Genomic DNA, 24,846 nt, shown 5'->3' with positions numbered 1-24,846 from the left:
AGATGGATTTAGGGACTTGGAAGCCTTCCGTGGTTCAACAGCATGATGAGACAGAGACAAAAACATTTGCATATGCTGTCTAGTCTGCTCTGAGAGGTTATCATTTTATAAATATGTTTACCTCTCTAAGAGTGCCTCCTAAGAAGTACTAGGCTGGCTTCATGAAAGGAGACATCTATGCCCCTCCTCCACCATAACTGGGCCCCACACCCAGCAGCCTTTTTTTGCTTCACATACCTTTCCTCATTGCTGCTGATGTTGTAAATATTTGGTTCTGAGCTCTTATTTGAGGCATAGTCCCACTCCACCTCCTCTGCTGCGATGTAGAAGATCCTCATGGTGTTGTGCTGCTGCTGGGCTCGGGTGGCATTGCGGCAGCTGCTGACCTCGTAGAGGTGTTTCATCCCCCCGACAAAATGATCAAAAGTCCTGCAAACCACCTTGAATGTGCCTAGAAATGAAAGCTCTTGAGATGTAAGTAATTCTGGAAAATAAACAAGCAGGCTGGAAAATTAGGTCCTGCGCCTTGTACATCATTGCTTTGTCTTCCAAAAAAACCACCCTAGTCTGTGGTGCTGTATGGAAATCCAGTCAAGGGGGTGTTCATATCATCCAGAGCCCATTGGCTTTGAAAAAACTAAGAGGACTGAAAGGGAAACCAGTTGGCAAGATGGATACACACCAGTCATCTCCTTTAGGTGCCATGTGCTCCATGGCAGCAAGACATCAGAGGATGGATGTCCAGGCACAGCCATGCCCGTGGAGAATACGAGGAGAAGCAGGGGTAGCATGGCCACAACATGGGCTGAGAGCAAGGGACAAACCTAGTCAGAGGCTGCTGAAAGCCACTTAGTGCTAAGGGACACTTTCCCAAAAGGCTTGAGATGGCTTTGATTGGTGTATGGTTTCTGATGGTATTGGTGTGTGCTCTGTGCTCAGGGCACTGACCCAGTGCCTCTTCAGAGCAGCTCTGTGCTTTTGCCAGTGGAAAGCTTCAAATGAAGCGGTAAGATTGGAGGCCAAACCACCACAGGGTGAGTTTTCTGTGGCTCTGATGGTCTAAGGCTGCAGTAACAGGAGAGACATCTTTTGGCAGGCCCCTGTGCAGATTTTAACATTTGTTCTCCCCCTCCCATTTGCTGCAGCCAAAGTTGACCACAGCATGGTCCTGTGTAGCTCCACCTGCTAGCACTCTTGTGAAGGAGGAAAGCATTTACACAGCTGTTTAGTGCATGCAAAAGTTGAGAAGTCCACTGAGTTATTTGTGTCCAACTTAATGAGTCAATGATGGAACAAAACTGGAAGCATAACTTTGTCCTGGATAGATCTCAGTCCATTCCTTGTGTTTCTAGGGCAAAGATGATGAAAGGTAAAATAACTTGCAGTTAAAAAATAAAATAAAAATAAAATACAGCTGTTGGTGATTGTAAAGATCTGATAATTCATTCATTTTCCCTTGTGGTCAGTAGAGAGTTAGCTGGCAAAAAACAATGAACTCCTAGACTATATTGTTCAGTGTAATTCCTGCCTTGCAGTTTCATGACAGACAGGGGAAATGTATGGGACAGACACAAGAAAAGAATCTGCTGCCTCGTAGACACAGCAGTGCTGGAGCTCTAACCATGGCTTGGTGTGTGCACACAAGGCCAACAGATATTTCTATTGAGTGCTCCAGCCAAGGATGGCTTTTGGCAGAGCCTTGCACAACTCTAATGATTCCTTTGATTTAAAAACTTGCATCAGTGGGAAGAAAAGTAACATTGCACTCTGGCTTAGAGCTTCTCTGAAGTATCTCCAATGAATAAATCTCCCCTACAGCTTTGAAGAACGAATCACTGGATTAGACATGAAAATAAAAAGTATCCTTTATGTGTATACTTCTGAAGAACCTCTTAAAGACCAGGTATTACTGAAGTTCTAAAACACCTTACATGCTGCTGACTATCTGCAAAGCAGTGAATTTTGTCTTTGATAAAAAAGCATTTTTGAGAGTTATGGAAATTCTGTGAGCATCCCATTAGCTGTCTGCCTGCCTGCTGCGCTGCCTATCCCAAGGTCATCCAAGCCTCTGCTCTTTGGTGCACATGTATTTGGTTTACAGCACCTTGCCAGAGAAGTAGCGCGGCCTGAATCCTCAGCTATGTCAGGTTCCCACAGTCCAGACAGAATCAGAGAATGGCTGAGGCTGGAAGGGACCTCTGGCTTCATCTGGTCCAACTCCTGCTCAAGAAGGGACACCCAGAGCAAGCCACCCAGCACCATGTCCAGGAGATTTTAAAGATCTTCAAGGAGAGGAGACCCCACAGCCCCTCTGGGCAACCTGTGCCAGCTCTCCATCACTTAGACAGCACAGAAGTGCTTCCTGATGGTCAGAGGGAACCTTTTGTATTCTTGTTCGTGCCCATAGCCTCTTGTCCTGGCACTGACAAGAGCCTGGCTCCATCCCCTGTGCATGTCCCTACACTTTCAAGCTCCCTCACGCTCCCCAAGTAGGGCAGAGCATCTCACTGGCTGTTATTTAGGCTGCCTGATTTCTGCAAGTGCCACAACACCAAGATAAGCTCAGGAACGTACCCACGCGGTCTGGCTGCATCAGTGCTGTTCCCGATAAGTGAGGAAACAAGGCCAGGCCGTCCCTCGTCGTCCCTCTCAGGTCAATGGTGTTTCCTTGAAACTGAACCCCGTGCATGTCGTAGTGACTGCCCAGCCCGATGAGGTGCCAGGAGACCTTGTCGTCCTTGCACATGGCCAGGCCTGGCAGGTTACCAAACAAGTAGCCATTGACAGCTGGAGGAGAAGAAAAGAGCCTGGTCGGTGGCCTGTGGGTTGTACCTCAGCACAGAGCCTCCTGCCACCTCTGCAGCAAGGGGCTCACAACCAAGGAAGTCATAACATTAATTAAAGAGGCATTTTGTGAAGCAAAGTTAGCACTGGATAACACCACATTAATGCTTAAATGCTGTTCTTACAAACTCTTAGCTTCTACATTTCTTTTTAGCCTATAAAATACCATAACAGCCCTCAACATAGATGTAGAACTGCTTCTCCAAGCTTTCCAGGGTGCTTCACAGATGCCAGTTAAATATATAAATTAAGAGACTCTTTTCAACTTGGAGAAAGATCATTAAGACCATGGAGTGGGCCATAAAGAGTCCAAGTAGTAATTTCAATTCTGATGTAGCCTTCTGACACGATTTTTACTTTAATTTCTACTTTTACTTCAAAAATATCTCTCTTCATTCCAGAAGGGTTTTCTGGGGCTAAACTCCCTAACTTTGGGGATTTTTCTGTGATCACTGCATCAAAGATATTAAGACAGAATAAAACTTCAGTATTAAATATCACCTCATAACAGAAAAATAAAATAGGACTCAGAAAATCTGGAGGCGAGTTTATAAGAAATGTATTAAAAGAGGAATAATCACTGCAAGGTGCCTGATGTTTGGAGACATTGTGCCTACAATGTCTTCACACACTTTTTGCTTGGTAGTTATCTGTTCACTATTAGCATATATTCTCAGTGCTCTCAGGAAAATCAAAGCATGATGAGATTATGTGATTTGATCAAGTCTGACACATCAGGAATATATTTGAGGATGTCTGTGCCAAAGTCATATATTTACGTATAGAAGTGAAGTTTTAAACTATTACTGGCCTCTCCCCTAGTCTTTATCCCTCTGCCAGAGGTCACTGCCCAAGCAGAGCAGAGGATGAACCTTCATTATCAGAGTCAGTGCCAAAGCTGGCAGCTAATTTTAAATCACCAGTGAACATCATTTTTTTCTGCAGTTGCTGTTTGACTCTGGCACTATGCCTTTTTATATATCTAGGTGTTGTATCTAAAACCTAGACTCTGTTCCTTTTCTCCAGGTGTAGTTGGTAGGTGGATGCAGTCATTGTTAATGTGACAAAGGATTCAACACACATTCAGAGGACATGAGGAGCTGGCCATACACTGACTGACAGCTTCCACCTCACCCTCTAGGGCATTGCAGTCAGCTGTGAATGATGATAAAATCTGTCAATGATGAGTGAAGGAAAGATATCATTAACAGATATCAGATATTTCGTACCGTGCATTTTGTTGGATTCCTTGAAATCCTCGTCATTTTCATCTACCTTTGAAGGGTCTCCAGTAAATGCTTCAATATTCTTGTTCAGATACCAGCTGTCATTCTCATCAAAGATTGAAAACAGAAGGTAGAATTCCCTATCTATTCCTTTCTGTAGCCAAGGAAGAAGCCAAGACATTAAAATCAGTCTGTGTAGAAGTACCCAAGTGAAAAAAAATATATATTTTTGTAACAAAAAATTATTTCCCCAGAAAACTACAGCTGCTTTCTTACTATGTCCTTATATAGGATTTGGGCTGACCCTTTTGCATCAGCCAGAAGAATAAAGAAAATAGCACTTACTTAGCATGGAAAGATGCATTCATTGCTAACGAGTACATGGAAAAGATGGAAAACCTTTCAGGATTCACTCAGAACAAGCCTGAATACTGGCAAATGCCAATTTCACCTTCCTAAACACCCCTCACAGGTCAGCTTTTAATCTGAGGAATGACATTTGTTTAACCTCTTCAATCTAAGCTGGGAAAATTGGCCCATAAGGCCACCTCCCCCCAGCCCACTACCCTGCTCTTTGGGGTCCATCTGACCAGCTGAGCACCTGCGTCCCGTCCTCATTCAGCACGTTCTTCCGACAGACCAGCAAAGGCCCCACCAGGCCAGAATTGGTGTCCTTGACGGCATCAGTGGCTGAGTAGTAGAGATATGTGAGGCACGGTGGGTCGTTCTCACTTGGACCTCCATTTTCAGGCACTCTCCATTTGTACGTGAAGGTTTCACCTGCCTTAACATGGGCTCCTGGCTTCATATATCCTGCAGAGAGAAAATTGAGAAGCACCCAGGTCACGAGAAAGGTTATGCCCTCCAGAATACAAGCGTTGGCTGGGGGGTCAGACGTAGCCACTGCTTTCTGCAGGTGGGCTCTCCCTTGCAACCACAGCTCAAGCACCATTCTGTGGGCTGGTGACTTCTGCCATGGGGACATCTCGCCAGAGCCCAGTGCCCTGGGGACACACTGAGCCGTTCCTCACAGAACAAGTTCAGCTACACCACACAGACACCGGCCCGATGCTATCTGGAGGATCTGGAATCTGTCAGACCAGACGTGCAGAGCTCATCCTTGCTCTTAAATGGCTTCCTCTAATGTCTGTAGCTTTCCTGCCTTATCGTGAGATTCATCTGAGGTACGAACACAGACTCTGGCTTTTCATTAAGCACCATGAAGCAATTACCTCAGCGAGTGGGGCTACAGTTGTGACTGTTTAGAAATTCAGCACAAATCTGATCCTGGTAATTGCTTCTTTTTGATTTTGCAGCAAGGAACCTCTGTCAGAGTCTCCAAAGGGTGGCTGCTACCACTTTCTTTAGAAGCTAATTTGGGGTGATTGTCTGCTGCCTGGCATGGGGTGCCTGTAGTATCACTCATGAAATTTAGCCACTGTAAAAGGGTGTCGGTATTCACAGAGAGAGGACTCATAAAAGGGACTGGAAATGAACGTTTGGAAAAGGGGTCAGCCCTGCACCCTCAGAAGAAAAAAATTACTAAATAACCCTTTTACTCTTTGCTGTGAGGAAGATCAAACTAGAAATTTTATTTAAAGCTAAGGCACCTATTGGCTGGGTTTTCTCAGCACAATCAGATGTTTCTGTCAGCAGCAGCCTGCACTGATTTGATTCTCTGTGTGCTGCCAAAAGCCTGGAGTGCCTCATGAAGAATCCTGTTACGAACTTAGACATGAATGAAAATATCAATATTTAAACACATACAATCTGCCACAAACTGCGATACAAAGCAGGGTACTTCTGCAATGGTATCTGATGCTATTAAATTAATCCTGCAATGGTGCTCGATATGGAGAAGAATATTGATTTGGAGAGAAAAAATAATTATGAGATTGGACAAGTGTTATATGCAATATGGAAGAATATTACTGAGAGCACAACTGAAAAAAAAAATGATAAGCCTTATGCATGTTTATGTACAGTATTTTCATGTGAATAATCTACACTCAGACAAAGCACGGGCTTAGAAAAATCATTGTCCCTCACTATAAACTTGCAGCCCCTGTAGGGGCCATACCTACATACTCTTGTAGATGGGTATGATGGAAATCCAAGACACCAGGCTTATGGAGAGAGAAGAGCAAAAAAATTGTCAGGAAGAGATAAATCTGGAGTCAGTTTCCTCTCCAGAGACCCAGAAGTGTGCAGCTCATGCTGCTGCTGAATTGTAGGGTTTAGGTTGATTTTGCTCCACATTGAAGGGTGCAATGAGGATGGATGCTATTACCATGGAGGTTTAAAAGAAAGCACAACAGGACTGAATGTGAGCAGAGAGAAGGATCTGCTTTTCCATCAGAAAACTTATATCTGACGTTAGGATGTGTACAGGTGAATTCAAGGCCAAAGTGAACCCTGATGTTTCAAGATACAGCTTGGCCTGCTAAAAAATTTGTTGCATTGCAAGGTCAGCAACTAGAGACAACAGAATTTGATTCAAGCCTTTTGTGTCGATGTTATTGTATGGTTTTATGAGTTTTGCATGCTGACCTAATTCTCTTAGCACAGTTCTCAAAAGAGGGATTATGTCCTGGGTGTTCCTTTCTGATACGTTGCAATGGAAACAAAACAATTACGACAACAAGAAGGATAACTTTCTCTTTGGTGCTGCAGCTCATCTAACATAAGCACTCTAAAGCTAGGACACGTGCTCTAACCCTAATCTAGGTTCCTTTGGTAGTCAAGGGAAACAGAGACACCTCCAGGGGTGACCTACTGTCTCCTAAAACAGGTGTTCAAAGTAAACGAGACTTCTTGCCCTCTGAAGAGGTTGATTTTTGCCTCTGACTGAAGAAGTTGCCTACCAATTAGACATAACACCTTACATTTAATGGTTAAACTTAGATGATAAAGATCCCATCTTTGCACAAAATGGGAGGAAGCCTTTGGTAAATGCTCTGTTCTAGCATTTACACAGTTATGAGGGTTAATAAGAATTGTTGCTGCTTCACATTCTGGGTCAATCTGATAAAAGATGCCTGGATGCTGACTATACTGGCCATGAAGGAAGGGGAATACCAGGCCTCCGTTAGAGGATCTGGTGTGAAGCAGCCCAGACCACGTAGATAGCTCTATGCAAAAACTCAGCAGAGTCATCATGCCAGATCCTAAGCAACATTTTTTGGAGCTTGTTCAGAGTAGGTCCACTGATGGGATATTAGATTAGAACTATTGTAAATTGGATTGGGCTGTTGACTTGTACTCAAAATTAACAGATGGACCTCAGCTGGTTTCAGTGACCCTGTCTGGCACATGTCCAAGGGGAAGAACCTGTACAGAGGCAGACTGGGGGGTCCCTCAGGTTGTGACATGTAGGGTAGACACAAACTAAACCAAATCACCGCTTCCATTCCTTAATACCCACAAAAATGGCAACACTACAGAGCAACAGGAGAAGATCTGCAGACTCAAGTATTCTGGATGTGACAATACAGCAGTTCAGTCAAAACTTACCATCTAAGTAGGGAGCTCCTTCCGACAGTTTGCTGAAGCTTACACCATGGGCCATAATGCTGTAGCTCCTTTTGGCTTTATTGGCAAATGTAACTAGCACTGTATCTCCCACTTCAGCTTTTATTACAGGACCTTAAAGAAAGAGAGTTAGGGAAGGCGTTCGAACCACCAACAAAAGTAATTTTATCTAAACTAGACAGCACTGACTAGCAGCTGAATGCCCCAAATTTCCCACTGGATTCAAGGGGACTTTTGCTTCCAAAGGATGGGAGAACATTCACCATACCAAGTATTCCTAGGTGCTTCATGTTCTTTGGCTGAATCTTCCTTTTACTGAATGTTGCATCAGTATACTCCACATAGCGAACCTTCCAGTATTGCCCTCCTATTCTGTCAGTCCCTTGTGTGAAATAAATTGCAGATTCACTGTGGATTTAACAAATCAGACTGGTTAAATTACTAGAGGTTCGGGCAGAAACCTTTCTTTAGGATAAAGTTATTACCCCAGACATGGGAGAAATGACCTTCCAAGTTACTAGTTTGCATACACTTTTCCAGCAGGCTAGATTAAACATTACTGAGCTGAATTACAGTTACAAATTAGTTAACAAACGGGTATTCATTGTGTATTAGACTTCCATGTGTTTAATTTCAATTTACTTAGGACAAGTGCTCTGTCAACTTACCTCTAACTACCTTAGGGCAAGACCAGTGCTATTACCTGTGCACAATTCATCTTTAATCTTCTTTACTTTTCCTGGGAGATAGTCTAACACAATTCATCTCCATCAGTTATAACAAGGGGGGGAAATCTACCATCATAGCACCTCTGAGATACACCAATTTCAAGTGTGAAAGCTGCCAAAGGAATCTTGATGTAAGGGTTTCCATTCTGTTGAACTTTTCATGCCTCATCAGGGCTCACTTTCTCCACGGACTTAACGATGGAGAGAGATAAGTGCTTCCAGAAGGCAACTCCTAAGCATCACAGTTACAAATCTAATTTCTCAACACGGTTGTTTAAATCCTCCCTGCCTCATTCAATTAAAATTAATAACAGTGCAGGACCTAGCCCTGGTGAATCACTGTGGAAGTCTCACCCAGACTCTCGAAATTAAGCACAACAGGAGAGGATGAGAAAGCTTACCTGCCAGTGGCATTTAAGCCCTGCCCAGTGAATTTATCATAACCGTCAGGTCCATAATTCCAGAGCACTTCTTCAGCAGCAATATAATATCTTCTCTTGTGACTGACTGGTGAAGGCTGAGACAGTTTTTCTTGGCAGATCTGTACGTCATACAGTGCCTCCATGCCACCTGGGAGGAGAAAGAGTCTGGAGACAGTCCTTGGCCAGTTGCAGAGTCAGCAAATTTGTGGGTATAAGTGAACATTCAGAACTCTCTAGGCAGAAGCTATGTGGATTGGAAAAAGTGGCTAGGATCATTTGGGTAAGTTTCTATTTTTAGAGACTTCTGTCTACTCTGAGCTAGACGCTAGCACCCTCCTCTCACAAATGGTACATCACCCCACAGGTGAAATCCACTGAAATCTATTACATTCTTTAGTGGGCTTATTTACTCAGTTCCTTAATCTGGGTAAGGATGACAGAATGATTTGAGGGATCAGAGTGCCTCCTGAAATGTGCAACGTGGCATCACCTCCCCCTGACTTCCATTGAAATAGAGAGCTTGGTTTATTATGGTTTATTATTATTGGCACACTGAAGGAGTTGCTAGACAGAATCAAGTCTCTCTGCCTAATAATAATCCCACTGAAGTGAACACAGAAGTTCTTAAAAGTAAAAATTTTCACAACTTGTAGCTGTTTCTGATATTATAATTATGCAGTTCCTGCTATCACAAGCCTACATGTAGTTTATGATATGTGGTTTTCAGGTTCTTGCACCACACAAATACAACATCATCATCATCAAACTCCTTCAAGTAAAGATGTCTTACCAAGCTTCTGAACACATCGCTAATTTTTGTCTGATTTCTATAAAAAAAAATCTATGAAGGTTTCATCTGGCATATTTCTTAAAGTGTACATATTAATCTACAACAAAAAATGATGATGAAAGATCTTCTCAATGACCATCAAAATCTGTAATTTATATAGAAAGTGCTGTGTCAGCACTGGGTCTATCATGCTGTTCTCACATTAGTTGCCTGTATTTACAAAGTTAAGTTATTCATTCTATCTGAATATTTGGCCCAACATACATAATTTTCACTGGAGACTAAACTCACAATGTTTTTCTGATGAAATAGTTCTCAAGCGTTCAGTTAGTCAGAAAATAAGTGTCAAATCATGCTTCCACTGGAAACATCTCTCAGTTTTCTTTTCCTGTCATGTTGGAGGCTGGAAATTCTGTATCTCGTAGGATCAGGAAGATCTATAGCATCATACCTCGCAAATGTTCGTTAACCTGGCAAGTTATCAACCACCTCCCGGGGTTCCCAGGGGTCATTTCTGCTGTGATGAATGTTGCTGGGAACAGACCGACGACATCTGCCCTCTGGTCTCTGTTGGTGAATGTGTGGCCGTAGAAATACGCAGCGTGTATATCGATCTCGCTTCCCATGCCAATCAAGTGCCAGGACATGGGAGTGTCAGCACACATCTCCAAGCCAGGGAGATTTCCGTAAATATAACCATTAAGAGCTGAAAACAAAAGTGGAAGACTTTATGAGAGGGAAAAGACAAGTGCCATGTTCCTCTGACCTCCTTTCTAAGCATGATCCTTTCCTGGAAAAGAATCTATGATTGTCCACGCTGAGTCCCTAGCTGAATAAGGTGCTGATGGGATGCCTGATGGAGGATAACATTTTTAAACAGCCAGCTAACAGCTTAGGATGATCAAATGGCCCAAATTCTCTGTCTGAGTCTATGAGAAACTTCCTGAGTCATAACAAGGTATTGCAAAGGCCCAGTCATCACAAAAAGTCCTGATAATGAAGTTAATTTGTTCTGCAGGTACTTAGGATGTCTGGAATCTATTCCCTCTAATTCTGAGTCATAAATAGCTATTATATAGCTGGCTCAAGCAATTAAGATTTGAAAATTATGGTATCAGACAAATCAGTCTTAGTCAGCTCTCTCTTCCTCCACTTCCGTATCTGACAATGTTAGGAGAACTTCAGGAGAAAAAGATTCATATTTTGAAAAATAATTTAGCTCCTGGGCTCCATGGAACAACCAAAATACTGAGAAATTTCTGGATTTAACTTCTTACACCAGGTCTCTAAATAGCTCAAAGTACTACTGTCCCACTAATCTCTGAAGGGCAGGAGTAGCAGTACCAGCCAGCCCACCAGTCCTGAGGCCATTTCAAGAGCCAGAAATGCTGGACTCTTGGAATAAACACATCTCAAAGTGCTCTGCAGCCTCCTTTTCTCTTTTCACAGATGGTCAAGCAGTCACCAAAAGGCTTATGTCTGTTGACTAAGATAAAATGCTAAACAAGTGACAGAGCGGGATGTGAAAGTTGAATCTCCTCACTGCAAACCAGTGTGTTGTACTGTGTTTAGGGAGAGGCTTTTATCAGCACAGTACTTCAACATCCCAAACCATTCCAGGCTGTCACAGATAAAGAAGAGATACCACAAGAGACAGAAAGTCCTAGTGAAAAGAAGATCCTGATCACTGCTGTAGGTCACTATTTGCTCAAGAGTCCTGCTCACCATGCATTCGGTTGCTGGTCTGGAAACCGTCATCGTCTTTGTCAACTGTTGCTGGTTCTAAGCAGAAAGTCTTTATATTCTCATCGAGGTACCAGCTGAAATTTTCATCTACAATGCTAAACATCAGGGCAAAAGCATTAGCAGCACCAGTCCTTTCTATTGAGGTCTCATCTGCAGTTCCTAAATTGCAAACGAAAAGGAAAGTGCTAAAAAGAGCCTTGGAGGGGATTGAATGCAAAAAAAATGACAGTAACTTTGGAGCATTGAAGGACATACAGTGGTCTGCCCATGAAATATAGGGCACGTTGACCCTCACCTAGTTTTGCTCCTCCAAGACACCTTACCCCCCCCCCCTCCCCAGCCTTTCAGCAGATGGGTGCCTCCAGTAGGCAGCTCATCTCACCTAAGTCAAGCTGATATTTAATGATCTGCTGATATGACATAAGCACAAGCAGCTGCCAAAAGCTGTGGTCCCATTTTTTCCATCTTTTTCCCACTGTCCCCAACCCTGCCCGTTGATCAGTATTGGCATTTGTGTAGCTATGCAGTGAGGCAGATCAGAAGCCTGATCCAGCTGGAAACCAGTGACTTTAGTTTTGTCCAGGAATTAAGGAGAGGCAAGTGGTAGCCCACATTTCTGTTGCATGGAAGCAGCTTGTGGAGCATACCCTCAGAACAGCTGGCTAAATGTGGCTCACTCCTCATGGACTAGTGAGGAAGCCTAGACAATTAACTAGGACAAGTTATTTAAATTTTAGAAACCTTAAGACAGGATGAGTACAATCTATTCAATCTAATTTGAGTATTGGTATCTGAGGGACCATTTGGGGGACAACCTGAGATTATAGGAGTGGTGACACTGGTAGAGTGTCCATTGAGAGATTTATATTTCATCTAATTGTCCAGCCTACCTCTTAACACTTAAAAACCTTTTGCTTCCCCAGTGTCCTCTGGGATGGAGCCCCAGAGCCTTGCTGTCAGCCCTGTAAGGAGCCACCCACCACCAACAGAGGGAGGAGGCCTAATGCAGTGGCATTGTGCAGATATCCACCTTGACAAAGTCAAGACACAAGATGCAGATAAGCTGGCTTTCCAGGCTGGGATTGTTTTGAACATGCTATCTCCTAGCTTCATGCATTATTCTAAAGTTATTGGCTTGGTTTCACATATTCAGGAAGTTCCCCAAGGGAAAAAAGTCTGAGACATCTTAATTGTGAGTAAAGCTGGACAGCATACCTGTCCTCTCCACACTGAAGTCTTTCTTTCTTTTTTTTTTTTTTTCTGAATATATAAAAACTGCTTCTTTATATAAAGTTAGGGCTGGTTTTGTACTGCAGCAGATATGGGAAAGAGGTGGCAGATTTACACATGTCCCAGGTGGAGAGGGCACAATGGCTCAGCTGACAGAGGGGAGAGAGTTGATACGTGGTTCCAAAATTTTCAGGCTGTAAGTACACGGGACAAGCTGTGACCTCAGCTGCTCAGTGCACATTCCCATATGGCTGTGATATAAAACTTATACGCAAAAATCCATAAGGGAAAAAAAAAAAATGACAAGGAACATTGTGGTTTAAAGTATGTAAATACCAATGCCGAAGTCACCAACCCAGCCCTAATTTCACTTCCTGGGCAATGAGTCCTTCGCTTGTCCTGAAATGATCCCGGTTTTGGAACATTTATTTTTGGCCTCGTTCATGCCCAGCTGGCCACAGAGCATGCTGCAGTCCCTCCACCAGCCGAGGCAAATCTCTTGTGAAGCTAAAGGGGAGCAGGAAGGGGGTTGTCCCAGAGCTACAATACCTACCCTGGGGTGCTCCTGGAATGACCCAGCTATTCCTTGCCCCTTTTTATGGGCTATGTAGGGATAGACTCTAGACCATCATGTTTATACCTGTAAGCAAAAATGACTGTTAAGATGCCAAGCTTGGCAGAGGGGCTTGCTTTGTCAGTGTTTCTAGCTCAGTACCTTTTTTACAAACCAGCAGTGGCCCAATTAAACCAGATGCAATATCTCTTGGTGTGTCAATGTGAGAATGGTAAATCCAAGTCAAGCAGTTTGAGTCTGCCAAAGTTGGGGAATAATCTTTCCTTACTGGCCATGTGTACGTGTAATTTCCACCAGGAACAACAAAGTCGTCCTCTTTGCTTTTACCGCCGGTTCCATCTGGGTAAAGTGCTCCTAATACATTAAAAATAAAAATAAAAAAAAAGGAAGCTTTTAGCTCCCCCTTAACCGTTTTCCTTAAATCAATGCATATTTCCTTCTATTTTATCAGAGCTTTAAAAAATAATAACAACACTCACAAACAAAGAATCACTGAGAAATTGTGAAAATTTTCAGAAGTTTTGGTAAAAACAGTCAAAAACTGTTGATAGTTAAAATCAATTACTCATCAGTAGACGAAGCTTTTAAAAAACAGACTTTAGTTTTTCCATGTCTCTTTACTCTCATCAAACAAACACATACACATCTTGTCAGCTTAAATTATGCATCTTCTCACAGAAAACTGATGGGAGTGATAAATGTAGGCAAATCCATACACCTTTAACCAAAATACACATGCATAAGTTTGGGATTTTGAAAATTATATCATGTATGTTACACACCTATAAAGAGAAAAAAACATTGACTTACAAGAACTCTATCTATTCAACAGGCTAGAAGTAGAGAGAAGGAAGGAAAATACTCCTGTGACTAATAATTCAGGAAAATAATTCAGGAAAAAAAGACCCACCTAACCTGTTTCAGTGTTGGATTTATCCCAGGCATCAAAGGTTTGTGGCAAAAGTTTTAAGAAATGAGGATGTTCCTGGTTTTAGTCATCAGTTGCAATTACTGATGGGTTTATGAGAGGGTGATCTAAAGTCCTCTGATGTCAATGGCCAGAACAATAAATACTTGGACCAGCTTTTAGCCCTGACATTTGCTACTCCAGGGGAAATGGAGAAAAAAAGAGAAAGGAGAAAGAGCAAATCAGCTTTTACCTTCAGAGTCCTTGTCATAGAAGACCCCATGTGGATGCACTGAGTATGGACGAGAAGCAAAGTTTTTCAAATGGACAATAAAGACATCCTCTTCTTCTGCCTTCAGGACTGGCCCGAGGAATCCCAGCCAGGCTGCTTTGGGGATTTCCTGGGAGTATGTGTCATCGGTGAATTGCCTAAAAATAGCCTTTTTGTACACACGCCCTATGCGGTTGGCTCCTCTTGTTGCATACACGCTTGCAAACCTAGCGTTGAGAAGGGAAAATAATTTAGAGACTAAAAATTCCTTGAAGAGTTGATCAAATAACAGGTGCTTACAGTGCAGATAATAGTTCCCAGGGACAAATCACGTAGCTAGTGGATCTAAGAGTGAGGAGTCAACCTGGACAATGCTATCAGAATCCAAGCCCCTTCCTGTGCAGTACTTATCCTGCTTGCAGGTACTACGTGGGTACTACACAGGTACTACAAACAAGTCTTCACTTGAGGACCAGCCACCCAGGACTTTCTGTACAGTTTTAGCACCTTCTCACTCTTTCACAAGAGCAAAATCTCACATCTAAATGCATGACTGTGCAGGAGAAGAAAAACAAATTAATTCAAAGTTTTTTTCTAAAGCCAATAAGAGCAATTATAATCAACTAGTTTGGCAACCCATAAGAGTAGCATAAGGTGTTTTTTGCATGAAAGGCATAATTTCTACTTTCCAGAACCCACATTTTATAGCAACTTCAAGTGACAGGGAATCCACCACATGGTCAGTGGCTGACATGTTGTGGCTATTAAATTCCTGTTCCCTTCAAATCCCGAACTGCATTTGCAGTCTAAAATCATCTAGCTCCATATACCAACAACTGGTTCCCATCATGACCTGTCTCAGATCAAAGAGGCCACACACCATCAGGAATTTATTTTCTAGGCAGATACTTGCACAAGTTTTAATTAATTGATTAAACTGCCTCCTACCTTTCTTCTGGACAAACCAAATGCACTGGCATTCTTTATGCCAGAAACCTTCCCTGATGTTCTCTTCTGAAAGCCTTCCAATATTGCTCTATCTCTTTTGAAGTCTGAACGCAAGAATTTCACATAATATGCAAGTAATATTGCAGTTAAAGGTGGAGGTGCTCCCTGTCAATACTTCTTATAAAACTAGAAATTAATTTTGCCCTTTTAACTATAATTTCATACTGGCAACCAATGTTTAGCCCATCTGTCATGATGCTAAATCTTTTTTACTTCTCTCTAGAATACATCTGACAAGTACGATGCACACTCTTCATCCCTAAGTATCCCACACGGTGTCCAAATAACCTCCCTTGCCACAGAACCAGGAGCGGACTATACAACCAACTTCAACATAGTTGACTGCTCCATGAGTTTTTGCATCCCTTGAAGATTGCTTGAACTTTTACACTTCCTAAAACAAACTCATTAAAAAGTTGAGCTAAGTTTTCCTGATGTATCACTGGCAGAAACATGGTAATTCCATATTTATATTGAATTTTTGTGACTGATCGGTTCACCTTCTTGAACACATTCTCTTTTGCCGTTTCTGTACACTACCAACAGCATCAGTGTTGGATGTCATGGGAGCTAAAAGGTATAATTTCCTATAATTTCTTCACTATAAGATCCAGTGCTCCCCTTTATCAAGCCATCTCTACCTGACACGGTAACTCACAACATCCCCCAAGCATGGCCTCTCCAGCCCTGTGGCCACTGCCTAAACCAGATCACTGAAGTGATAGAAATCTGAAAGCCTCCCAAAAGAATGGTTTTTAATTTGAAAAATGTGGTTTATAATACAGACTCCTCAAGAGCTATTTTGGTACAAATGAAAGCATTGCCAGTGGCACCGCTGTGGCAGAAACAGTTGCCTAGAACAGAGAAGAAAGGACAGAAGCTTCTCAGCCTGGTTCATCACCAAACAAAATATGTTAGATAAATACACCGCCAAAAAAATGTTGTTAAGGAATGAGCTGCCAAGAAGTCTGGATCTTCAGCAAATTAGCAGCTCTGTGGTAACTCTGTGTGCACAGCGAGACCTGGCAAGTCACCCTGTGCTCTCCCAGGAGAAGATACCTTCCACCGCCTGGGGGAAGAGCTGCTACCACAGAGTAGTAGGTGGTGGTAGTAGCAGTGCAGTGTGAACGCCCATGCTGCTTTACCTCATGGCAATGTATTCCTGTGGCTGTGCCCTAATTCGAATTATAAATTGGTGTTTAGAATAGCTTAAAAGAAATTTTCTCTAGGGAAAAAAAGTCAAATAGATCCTTTTTTTCCATAAAGTACTTATTTTCAGCATTTTTTTTTCCCCAGTTTTATAAACAGCCAAATATTTTACATGAATCAATGCATTGGCACCTTGCTTCACCCATGATGACAGTGCTTTTATGGCCCTGGCTATCTGGCCAGACAACATTGCATGCTCTCCCATATTCTGCTCTGCAGAACTGTATTCCAGAAAAACCAAACACTTCTAGGCTAGGCATGTTCAGATGCTTGACATGAGTCTAGCTCCTACAAATGCACAGAACGGGGAACCCAAAGCCCATTAAAGTACTGAGGTTCAGGAAATCACCCTGCAGGTTTAGTCACTGAAGGTTTCCTTGGTGCCTAAAGCTGTGCTAACAGGTAAACTTAGCTAGCATCTCTGTTGGGCAGATCTGTGCCCATCTCCTATTCAAAGACATCTAGGAGGTAGGAAAAAAAGTATTTTTAATGGCAGCTTTCTGAAATGAGGTCCATTCAAGTAACCCATCCATTCAGAGCTGCAGAGCCCACTGTCTGTATCCTACAGCTAGTCACAAAGCAGGTGATGCTCCTCTATGCTGAGCATCAGGGCATGCAAAAGTCATGGAGCCAGCACAGAAGCAGAAACTTACTCTCTTGGGTCTGTTTAGCTATGGGTTTTAGTTAACCACAAAGAGAAAACAACTAATCAACTCTGGGAGACAAATTCCCACACCCCATGGATGCTCTTACCATTGTGTTCTGGACTCAAGCTCATCCATAGCTCTCTTTCCTACCACATCCACACTTTCCAAAGGGCAGAAAAGCTTCCTGCCCAAAAGACACCGATGATGCCCTGGATCTTTCAGCCTCACTCTTCCTTCTGTCTGGGAATGACAGGATCCCACTTCTGCCTATACAAAGACATGTATTTTCAGCATGCCCTTTTGGTTGCCCTCCACCACCTGAGACCAGAGCACACTGGTTGTTGTGAGTCCCACTCTAGGTGTCCAGGCTTCCCCATTTCATCCAGGAGGACTTCTGGGGTGCCCACCTCAGTCTTTCTAGTAAGTGGTAGCTCTCTGAAACTCTTTACAGGGGTTGCTGTGCTGTACATTACAGTCCTTTGCATAAAGACTACGCACACTGGAACTAACAGTATCAGCCACAGAAATCTCATAGAAAGGATGTAGAGGCATTAGTGACTTCTCCTTTGCACCCCCAGATGCTGAAACAATTGGTCATTTCATTTGGGCACACTGCGGGGCTGGTACATTTACCCAGTGCCTCAGTGCAGCCAGAGGATGTGTCAGAGGGAGCTGGCACAGGCTTGGTCCCATGTCCTCTGCTGCTCCTCTGGGACACAGAGGTTTTTCCCCTGTCCCTCTCTTTCAGTGAGAACATCTTCTCAGTGTGGTCTCCAATGCTGGTGTTGCACCTGTGCACCCAGATGCATCAGTGCATCTCCCAGTCCTGGGTTCCTTCCCATCTCTAGAACCCCTCCGAGATTTTCTGTGCTGCAGGATTTCAACTTGCATCTTTGACAAAAGCATTCTCAAAGACCATTGCCTGTCTTCTTCTGATGGTGTCTGCTTCTTTGAGAAGCACTTCACATTTTTAGCCATCTCATTAAACATCCCCTTCCCCTGCGTCTCCTGCTTTGTTCTTTCCCACTCACTGACGTTCCAATACATTATTGTAGCAGCAACTTCTTCAAATGCTGTAATAGTTAAACATGGCCAGTTCTCTAAATCTGCCTTTGCCTCTTTCTTCTAGTGATCATGATGTGCCTATTCCACTGGGCACCCTGTGCCAAAATGTCTCCTATTTCTCACATTCTTTTTGCTGCAAGCAGGTTAAATTCCCTGTTTCTTCATGCTCTCCTGCTCACTTCAAATTACTTTACCCTCATCATGCTTTCATGATATCACTGCCTGAACCTCTTCTATCCTTCAGGTCTTGTGCAGATGTAAGAGCTGCTCTTCTGAACCTTGACTGTCTCCCTCCAACTTAGTTTTCATCCAATCCTTCAATGATCAGCCAGTCCTACTCCTTGTAGGGAAGGGGAGCCCTCCATCCCCTGGAGTTGTACCCGTGCAAATTTCCTAAGTTCCCTCAGAAACTCTTCAGTGGTCCTTCCTTTTCCTCCTGTAACCAGGCAGTCTTAATGGTACGTATAGAGGTAAGCAGGCTTGTAAATCAAGGCATAAAAAGATCTTGTTCAGACCAGGAAAACAATACAGATCCTTCTGTTATTTCTCTGCCTGATTTCATTTTTTTTTTCCTAGCGACCATTCCCAGCAGTTCTTAAGCTCCAAGAAAAGATGGCAATGTACATGAGTGGGACAGGGAATTATTAACAAGTGATAAACTCTAATTCCTAAAAAATTGTATTAATGTAACCCATCCCCCTGCAGTGATGAACATTAAAATTCCTCCAGATGAGGGAAAGGGTGAGATAAGAGCATTGTGTAGACTCTTCTTCAATGGATTCAAGAACAGACATGAAGATATTCTGCCATCTCAGGAAAGGGCTATGAGTTAAGTGTAGTTTTTATACCTGTTCCTTCTATCACACAGAAAATGTACTTTGAATAGATTTTTACCCTTTTTATGTTACCTGTGATCTTTATGAGCAGAGATACAATCTAATAGAGGTTACATTTTTCCTAAGGTGCTTATGTGAGTACCCCGTTACAGTGTACATGAAGAGAGCTACACACCGTGCAGAGCAAAGCAAACACTACAGGACACAGAGCCAGATCCCTCACTGATACACTCTGAAGCCTGCTGAGTTGGTTTGTCATCATAATCACTACTGAAAAATCAACACGTCCAACAACTACCAGATGAGGAGTCTTGAATTTTCTCCTGCAGTTAACATGCCCAACAGCTGCTGCATGTTCCTGGGTGCAACCGTAGGTAAACCCAAATTTTCTTTTCCTATTATTGCTCCACCAAAGTCCCATAGGTTTTGCAACAGCAGTCATTTATGCAAATACTCTTATTTGTTTGTTCCCCAAAATCTGTTGGTGAAACCTTATTCTCTACCCTCTTTGCATACTCTATGTCTGAATTTACTATACTTTTTTTCCCTAAAAATTCTCCAGTTTTCTCATGGCTGGAGTAAACTACAACAGTGCCCATGGTTCTCCTGTCATTTTAACCCCTGGGTTATGCAACGTACTCAGAGTAACCCTCTGCCAGACCATGGCTCCCACAGAATGGCCAAAGCAATGTCTGTGCTAGAGGGATGGCCGGTGGAGGGGGACCAGCAGTACCAGCTCACTTGTGTAGGTGGTGCCCTGACCACACACCATCAAACAAGATGAGTTGTGTGTCCTCAAACGACAGAAGCACAATGTCCTCAGAAGACACTTGAGACCTTTTCTGACCCACAATGGCAACTGAAGAGGTCAGTAAAACCCAAAAAACTCTAAACGATGCTCTGAAGTGTCACTGGTTAAGTGTGGATATAATGGTTTCTCTCCTAGGATGAACTTCTTCCACTGAAGTCAATGACAAGGATTTTACCTTACGTGCCCTTCTGGTGCTGACCCTTCCCACAGTGATGTTCTCTGCTGACGCAATTGGGTCATTTGGCCGCATAATTACTCAGCCATTAGTTTAGCATCTGTGATGACAGTTTTACCGTCATTTATCTGGGTGGGATCTCCTTGTAGGCAAGTTGCACAAACTGTGTTTGATGCTGCGGTAACAAAAAATACCCGTTAGTGTTGGTGGGTGCAAGATTTAGCCCAGATAAATGTAACTTTGGTGGCCTAAGAAGAGGGGATGAGTGGTTACATCAGGCAAACTTAATAACATCTACAACCAGCAGAGCAAGATGTAAGTGCCCATCATATAAACTAGCACTAAAATTAATTTAAAAGGATTATCAACCAAACTTTAATCCTGAGGGCTGAGCCACAATAGGGAGGGAAAGACTAATGTATGTCAAGCCACAACACCCAAGTGCATTTTTATTTTGAAAGGCCATTGCCTCTGTGGCCATTAAAGCAAGCAGGCAGTGTCTGAGCTCACCCTCCTGCTGCAGCGACATCCATGTCCCACGACATCTCACAGGGATCTGCAGCACGTCCAGCAGCACTGGCAGGTCCCTGCACCCTGCACGGCCAGTCCGCCATGTGGATGTGGTAAACCGATGTCAAACCTTCCACCAGTTATATCAGGTGGGAGGGGATGCTGAAAACCTTCCCACCTGCATTTAGTGGCTGTAATTTGGATGTATCTTTATTTTCCAAAGTCCTGTGGGTTTCAAAAAATGCCTGCATGATGTTTGAAGGAAGAATTGAGAGTGAAATATTTTAGTCCCGTTTGCAACAATCCAAATTATGAAAATCAGTGGAACAGCTCGAGGCTTCAAGCAGACTAGAGAAAGGGCAGAGGTGAGCAGCCTCATTATTGTCTTTACATGAGAAGCACTGATGCACAGTGAGATACTTGCTCCATGCAAGCAGCAGGCTGGCCCTTGACAACAGCAGCAATACAAATAATTATCAAAATTAACATCCGAGCAGGATAGTTACGCTAACACGGGGCTGCGTTCGGGTTAATCAGCTCTGACGAGAGGCAGACTTTTCACCTCACGCCCAGGGAGGTGCTGAGGCAGCTCCACGGCTTCTGGCTGGGCAGGCAGCTCACTCAGCACCAGCACAGCAGGAACCGAGCAGCCTTGTGCCAGAGCCCGCTCCCTGATCTCAGCCCCATGCCTCAGCTGCCGAGGTCTGCTTTCTGTAAAGCAGCCTCATCGCTGCTAAGAACCAAAGGCTGAGGAATATTTTATCAGCTTTGGCACAGCAACATCAAAATCGTCTTTTGAATCTCACTATCTGATCCAGGTAATGTAACACTTTCCATTACACAATTGCTAAATCAGCGTTTTTATTAAGGAGCAAAGAATAAGTGGTTTTGATTGTATCTCTGTGGGCTAGCTGGAATCAAAGGGAACATTCCTTTTTGTATATGCACCTGCCCTCTTAAAGATAATCAGTTTATATGCAAGCTCTTTATCTGCACTTCCCTATCAATTAAACTGGGATTGTGTCCCATCAGACGCATGTTGCGAGGATGCATCACAAGGTGAGAAGTGCTCGGCTCAGCGAGCCCGAGCGTTGCTGCTTGCTGAACGCAGCTGCCTCAAAATGCATCCCTAGGAACCGATCCTTAAACTTCATTAGTGGAACTGCATTTTTCTTACTATCAATAGGAACCAATTAGTTAGCTGATAGGTCAACCATTGGTTTAAATTTACATTAGAGTTCTTTACATTAGAGTTGCTTTAAATTTACATTAGAGTTCACATTAAAGAGCTAAATATTCAGCATAACTATAATTGGTTCACAATTTAGTCCACATACCTATGAAGAGAGACTATTATTCCAGAATAGAGCAGGTTTATTCTGTCTTAATACACTTTGAAAATGGAGTAAACTGTTTACAGGAATGGTTTTATTGTTCTGCAGTGGAAGGCTTCGCGTGGGGAGTTAGTTCATCACAAACAGCTCCCAAACTTTGAATGTATAGTCTGCCTTGAAATACAGATTACATTTCCTCTGTGGGTAATCCCTCTGGAATTAACATTCTCCCATGATTACATTACAACACTAACTGAAGACATAAGCTATCATCTCTCCGTATCATGCCAAGAACAAGGCATTACATTAAGGTCTCTGTACCTTGATGTTAATACCTAAAGCCAGCACCTCTCTTACTTGAAGGTAAATGTGCCACTTGGTGTTCAGGGAGCTCAAAGTGCAGGTACTTAAAAGTATGTTTTAAAGAACAGGTTCCATGTTTTTCTCTAGTATCAGGGAAGATTTACAGAAAATAGCTCTTCACATAAAGCTCATCTCTTTCCAGTGAGAGATCTTCCAGTTTAGGGAGGAGAGAAAGTTATCCTCTGGCAAAAAGAGTAGGTAAGTGAGAAACACCAGTGTTCAACACAGAGGAATAACCTTTCCAGCAATGTTATTCATGGGTTAGGAACAAAATATTACCCTGTATTCTACCTAAAAGGGCAACACCAGATGACTAGGATGCTATCTGGGTCCTCCAGATGTTAAGAGCATAAACATAAGACTTAATTGAAAAATAAAACTCCTTCTTGTCTCCTTTTTGTTGCAAAAACTCTTCGTTTATTAAATCCAACTGATAGTGATTCTGAAATTACCAACCACTAGAGAAAAGTCCTGCTTCTGCCTAAAGCAACAGAAAGGACATTTCCATTTATAACTCCAGGACACAGCACAGAGCTCCCAGTGTGCCTTCAGACACCAGAACCTCCTCCCTCCCCCAAAGCTCCCATCCCAACCCCAAGCCTAGACTCAGAGGAAGGACCCCTAAACTATCCCTGGGATGTCAAAGATGTTGGTCAAATCTTAAAAATACTCCCAGGCGTGTTGGAAGGCCACACTGTAGAGAGGCACTGAGGGTTTGTGCCATCTCCACCTGATGTCCAGGGAAGCTGTCCTGGCACGGCAGCAATACGGAGCCAACACCAGCACAAGGACAGGTGCCTGTCTGCCTGTTTTCCTCTGGCCGAGGCATGATTCATCATGGAGCTTACCTACACACTCCATTTTCAGCACAGGACTTCAATGTCATCATTCACAGCTGTATGTTTAAGCACCTGCCTAAACAGATGTCCTAAACTGAAGTCTCCATAGCTGCATACGTTGCAGGAGCATATGGATAATCGTCTTGAATTTCATTCATAGGCACTATACACATCTGAACTTTACAAAGTCACACCAAACCCCCAATTTCTATCATCTCACCAAGAGCAAAGTCACGAGTGCTTGTCTGTCAAATGCTCCTCTGCGTCTCATTGCAGAGATTTGTGTTTGATTGTGGTGAAATTGCAGTTTCACTTTGGACAACATGTCCCAGAAATTCCTGCCTCTCCATGAAACACACACACAAAGGGTTTACACACACACACAAAAGGGGTTTAACCCCCTTTTGAACGTGTTCTAAAATATTTCTTTTATGTTGCCCATAGAAATTGTGGAGTTTCCTTCTTCAGAGATCTTCAAAAGCTGCCTGGACATGGTGCTGGGCACTCTGCTCTGGGTGTCCCCGCTTGAGCAGGGGTTGGACCAGATGGACCGGGAGGTCCCTTCCTACCTTAGCCATGCTGCGATCCTGTAATCCACTACAATTCTTTGACAATTCTTTGGCAAATATCAGCTCCTTAACATCACCTTCAAGTACACAATAGCTGTTACATAGCCTAATTAAGTAAGATGGAAATAAGTCAAGCAAATTCTCCTCTTGCCTAGAAGCTGAAATGCTGTCTGTGACAATATCAACAACAGAAAGAGAGAGAAGAGAAGAGAAGAGAAGAGAAGAGAAGAGAAGAGAAGAGAAGAGAAGAGAAGAGAAGAGAAGAGAAGAGAAGAGAAGAGAAGAGAAGAGAAGAGAAGAGAAGAGAAGAGAAGAGAAGAGAAGAGAAGAGAAGAGAAGAGAAGAGAAGAGAAGAGAAGAGCCATCTTAAGACATTTACAACAACATTAACCACATTAGTCAATTTTGTTTAGAGCCCTCACTCTTTCTCCAGTTTATGAAAGCCCCTGATGACTTACTTGTCCTCCAAGAGGCTCTGTCCCGTGATCAGATTTTTCCCAGATGGTGCATAGTCCCAGTTCTCTTCCACAATCCCAAGGTAGTAGGTTCTGATTTTTGTTTCCACCACTGTGAACAGGCAGAGGAACCCAAGAGTGCGAAGGCAGCCACCACCTCGCACAGGAGGCATTTGTAGTTGTGATTGCGAGGCTGGCAGCAGGCAGGCAGCAGCAGGATGCACCACGGAGAGCTCACCCCTCCCTCCTGGCTCTTGACAAGTTATAAATAAGGAATGGACAGGGCAAAGCTCCTCCTTTTCTGCAGGTTAGGGCTGGGATAGGTAGAGAGCCTCGCTATGCAGAGCAGGGCTAGGGAGGAGGTTGCTGCCATGGTAGGACTCTTGCCAATCCTTCGGTGAATGCATAAATTGCTCATTTACCTGTCCAGGCTAGAGCCAGTTGGTGTTTCTTGGAAGTCTGATTGCTTTTTTGTCCCCTCTTTTCCAGACTGGTTAGTATGGCACATTGGGAGAGGGTGTTGTTGGTTTTTTTGGTCTTTTTGTGACCCCTGTCAACTCCCCCTTCTTTTTTCTTTTCTTTTCTTTTTTTTTTTTTATTATTATTATTTTTAATTTCTTTATCACATCTGAGATTTCTAAAGCTAGCACCTTGCTTCCTTCATTGGGTTTATTCAGTGACATAACATTAATTTATAATAGCGCACTATCAGAGAGAGAAAGAGAATTTGCCAGTATCCCTCACATTTCTAGGATT

At 43.1% G+C, this 24,846-nt stretch overlaps 1 protein-coding gene across 1 annotated transcript in view; it reads right to left on the bottom strand.

Annotated features, from left to right (window-relative positions):
- Positions 1-24,263, bottom strand: part of HEPHL1 (hephaestin like 1) — a gene marked incomplete at both ends in the record, with an annotated part of 32,294 nt that extends 8,031 nt beyond the window's left edge. The window contains 12 exons of the mRNA XM_082752626.1: positions 238-451; positions 2,575-2,787; positions 4,074-4,224; positions 4,672-4,883; positions 7,584-7,715; positions 7,870-8,009; positions 8,731-8,899; positions 9,993-10,247; positions 11,267-11,446; positions 13,233-13,445; positions 14,252-14,496; positions 24,094-24,263. Coding sequence (XP_082608752.1) covers positions 238-451; positions 2,575-2,787; positions 4,074-4,224; positions 4,672-4,883; positions 7,584-7,715; positions 7,870-8,009; positions 8,731-8,899; positions 9,993-10,247; positions 11,267-11,446; positions 13,233-13,445; positions 14,252-14,496; positions 24,094-24,263 — 2,294 coding nt within the window. The remainder of the gene's footprint in view (positions 1-237; positions 452-2,574; positions 2,788-4,073; positions 4,225-4,671; positions 4,884-7,583; positions 7,716-7,869; positions 8,010-8,730; positions 8,900-9,992; positions 10,248-11,266; positions 11,447-13,232; positions 13,446-14,251; positions 14,497-24,093) is intronic.
- Positions 24,264-24,846: the final 583 nt, after the last annotated feature.

Source organism: Aythya marila, assembly GCF_965140915.1.
Source record: "Aythya marila genome assembly, chromosome: 1".
Lineage (NCBI taxonomy): Eukaryota > Metazoa > Chordata > Aves > Anseriformes > Anatidae > Aythya > Aythya marila.
This window is presented reverse-complemented; position numbering and strand designations above follow the sequence as displayed.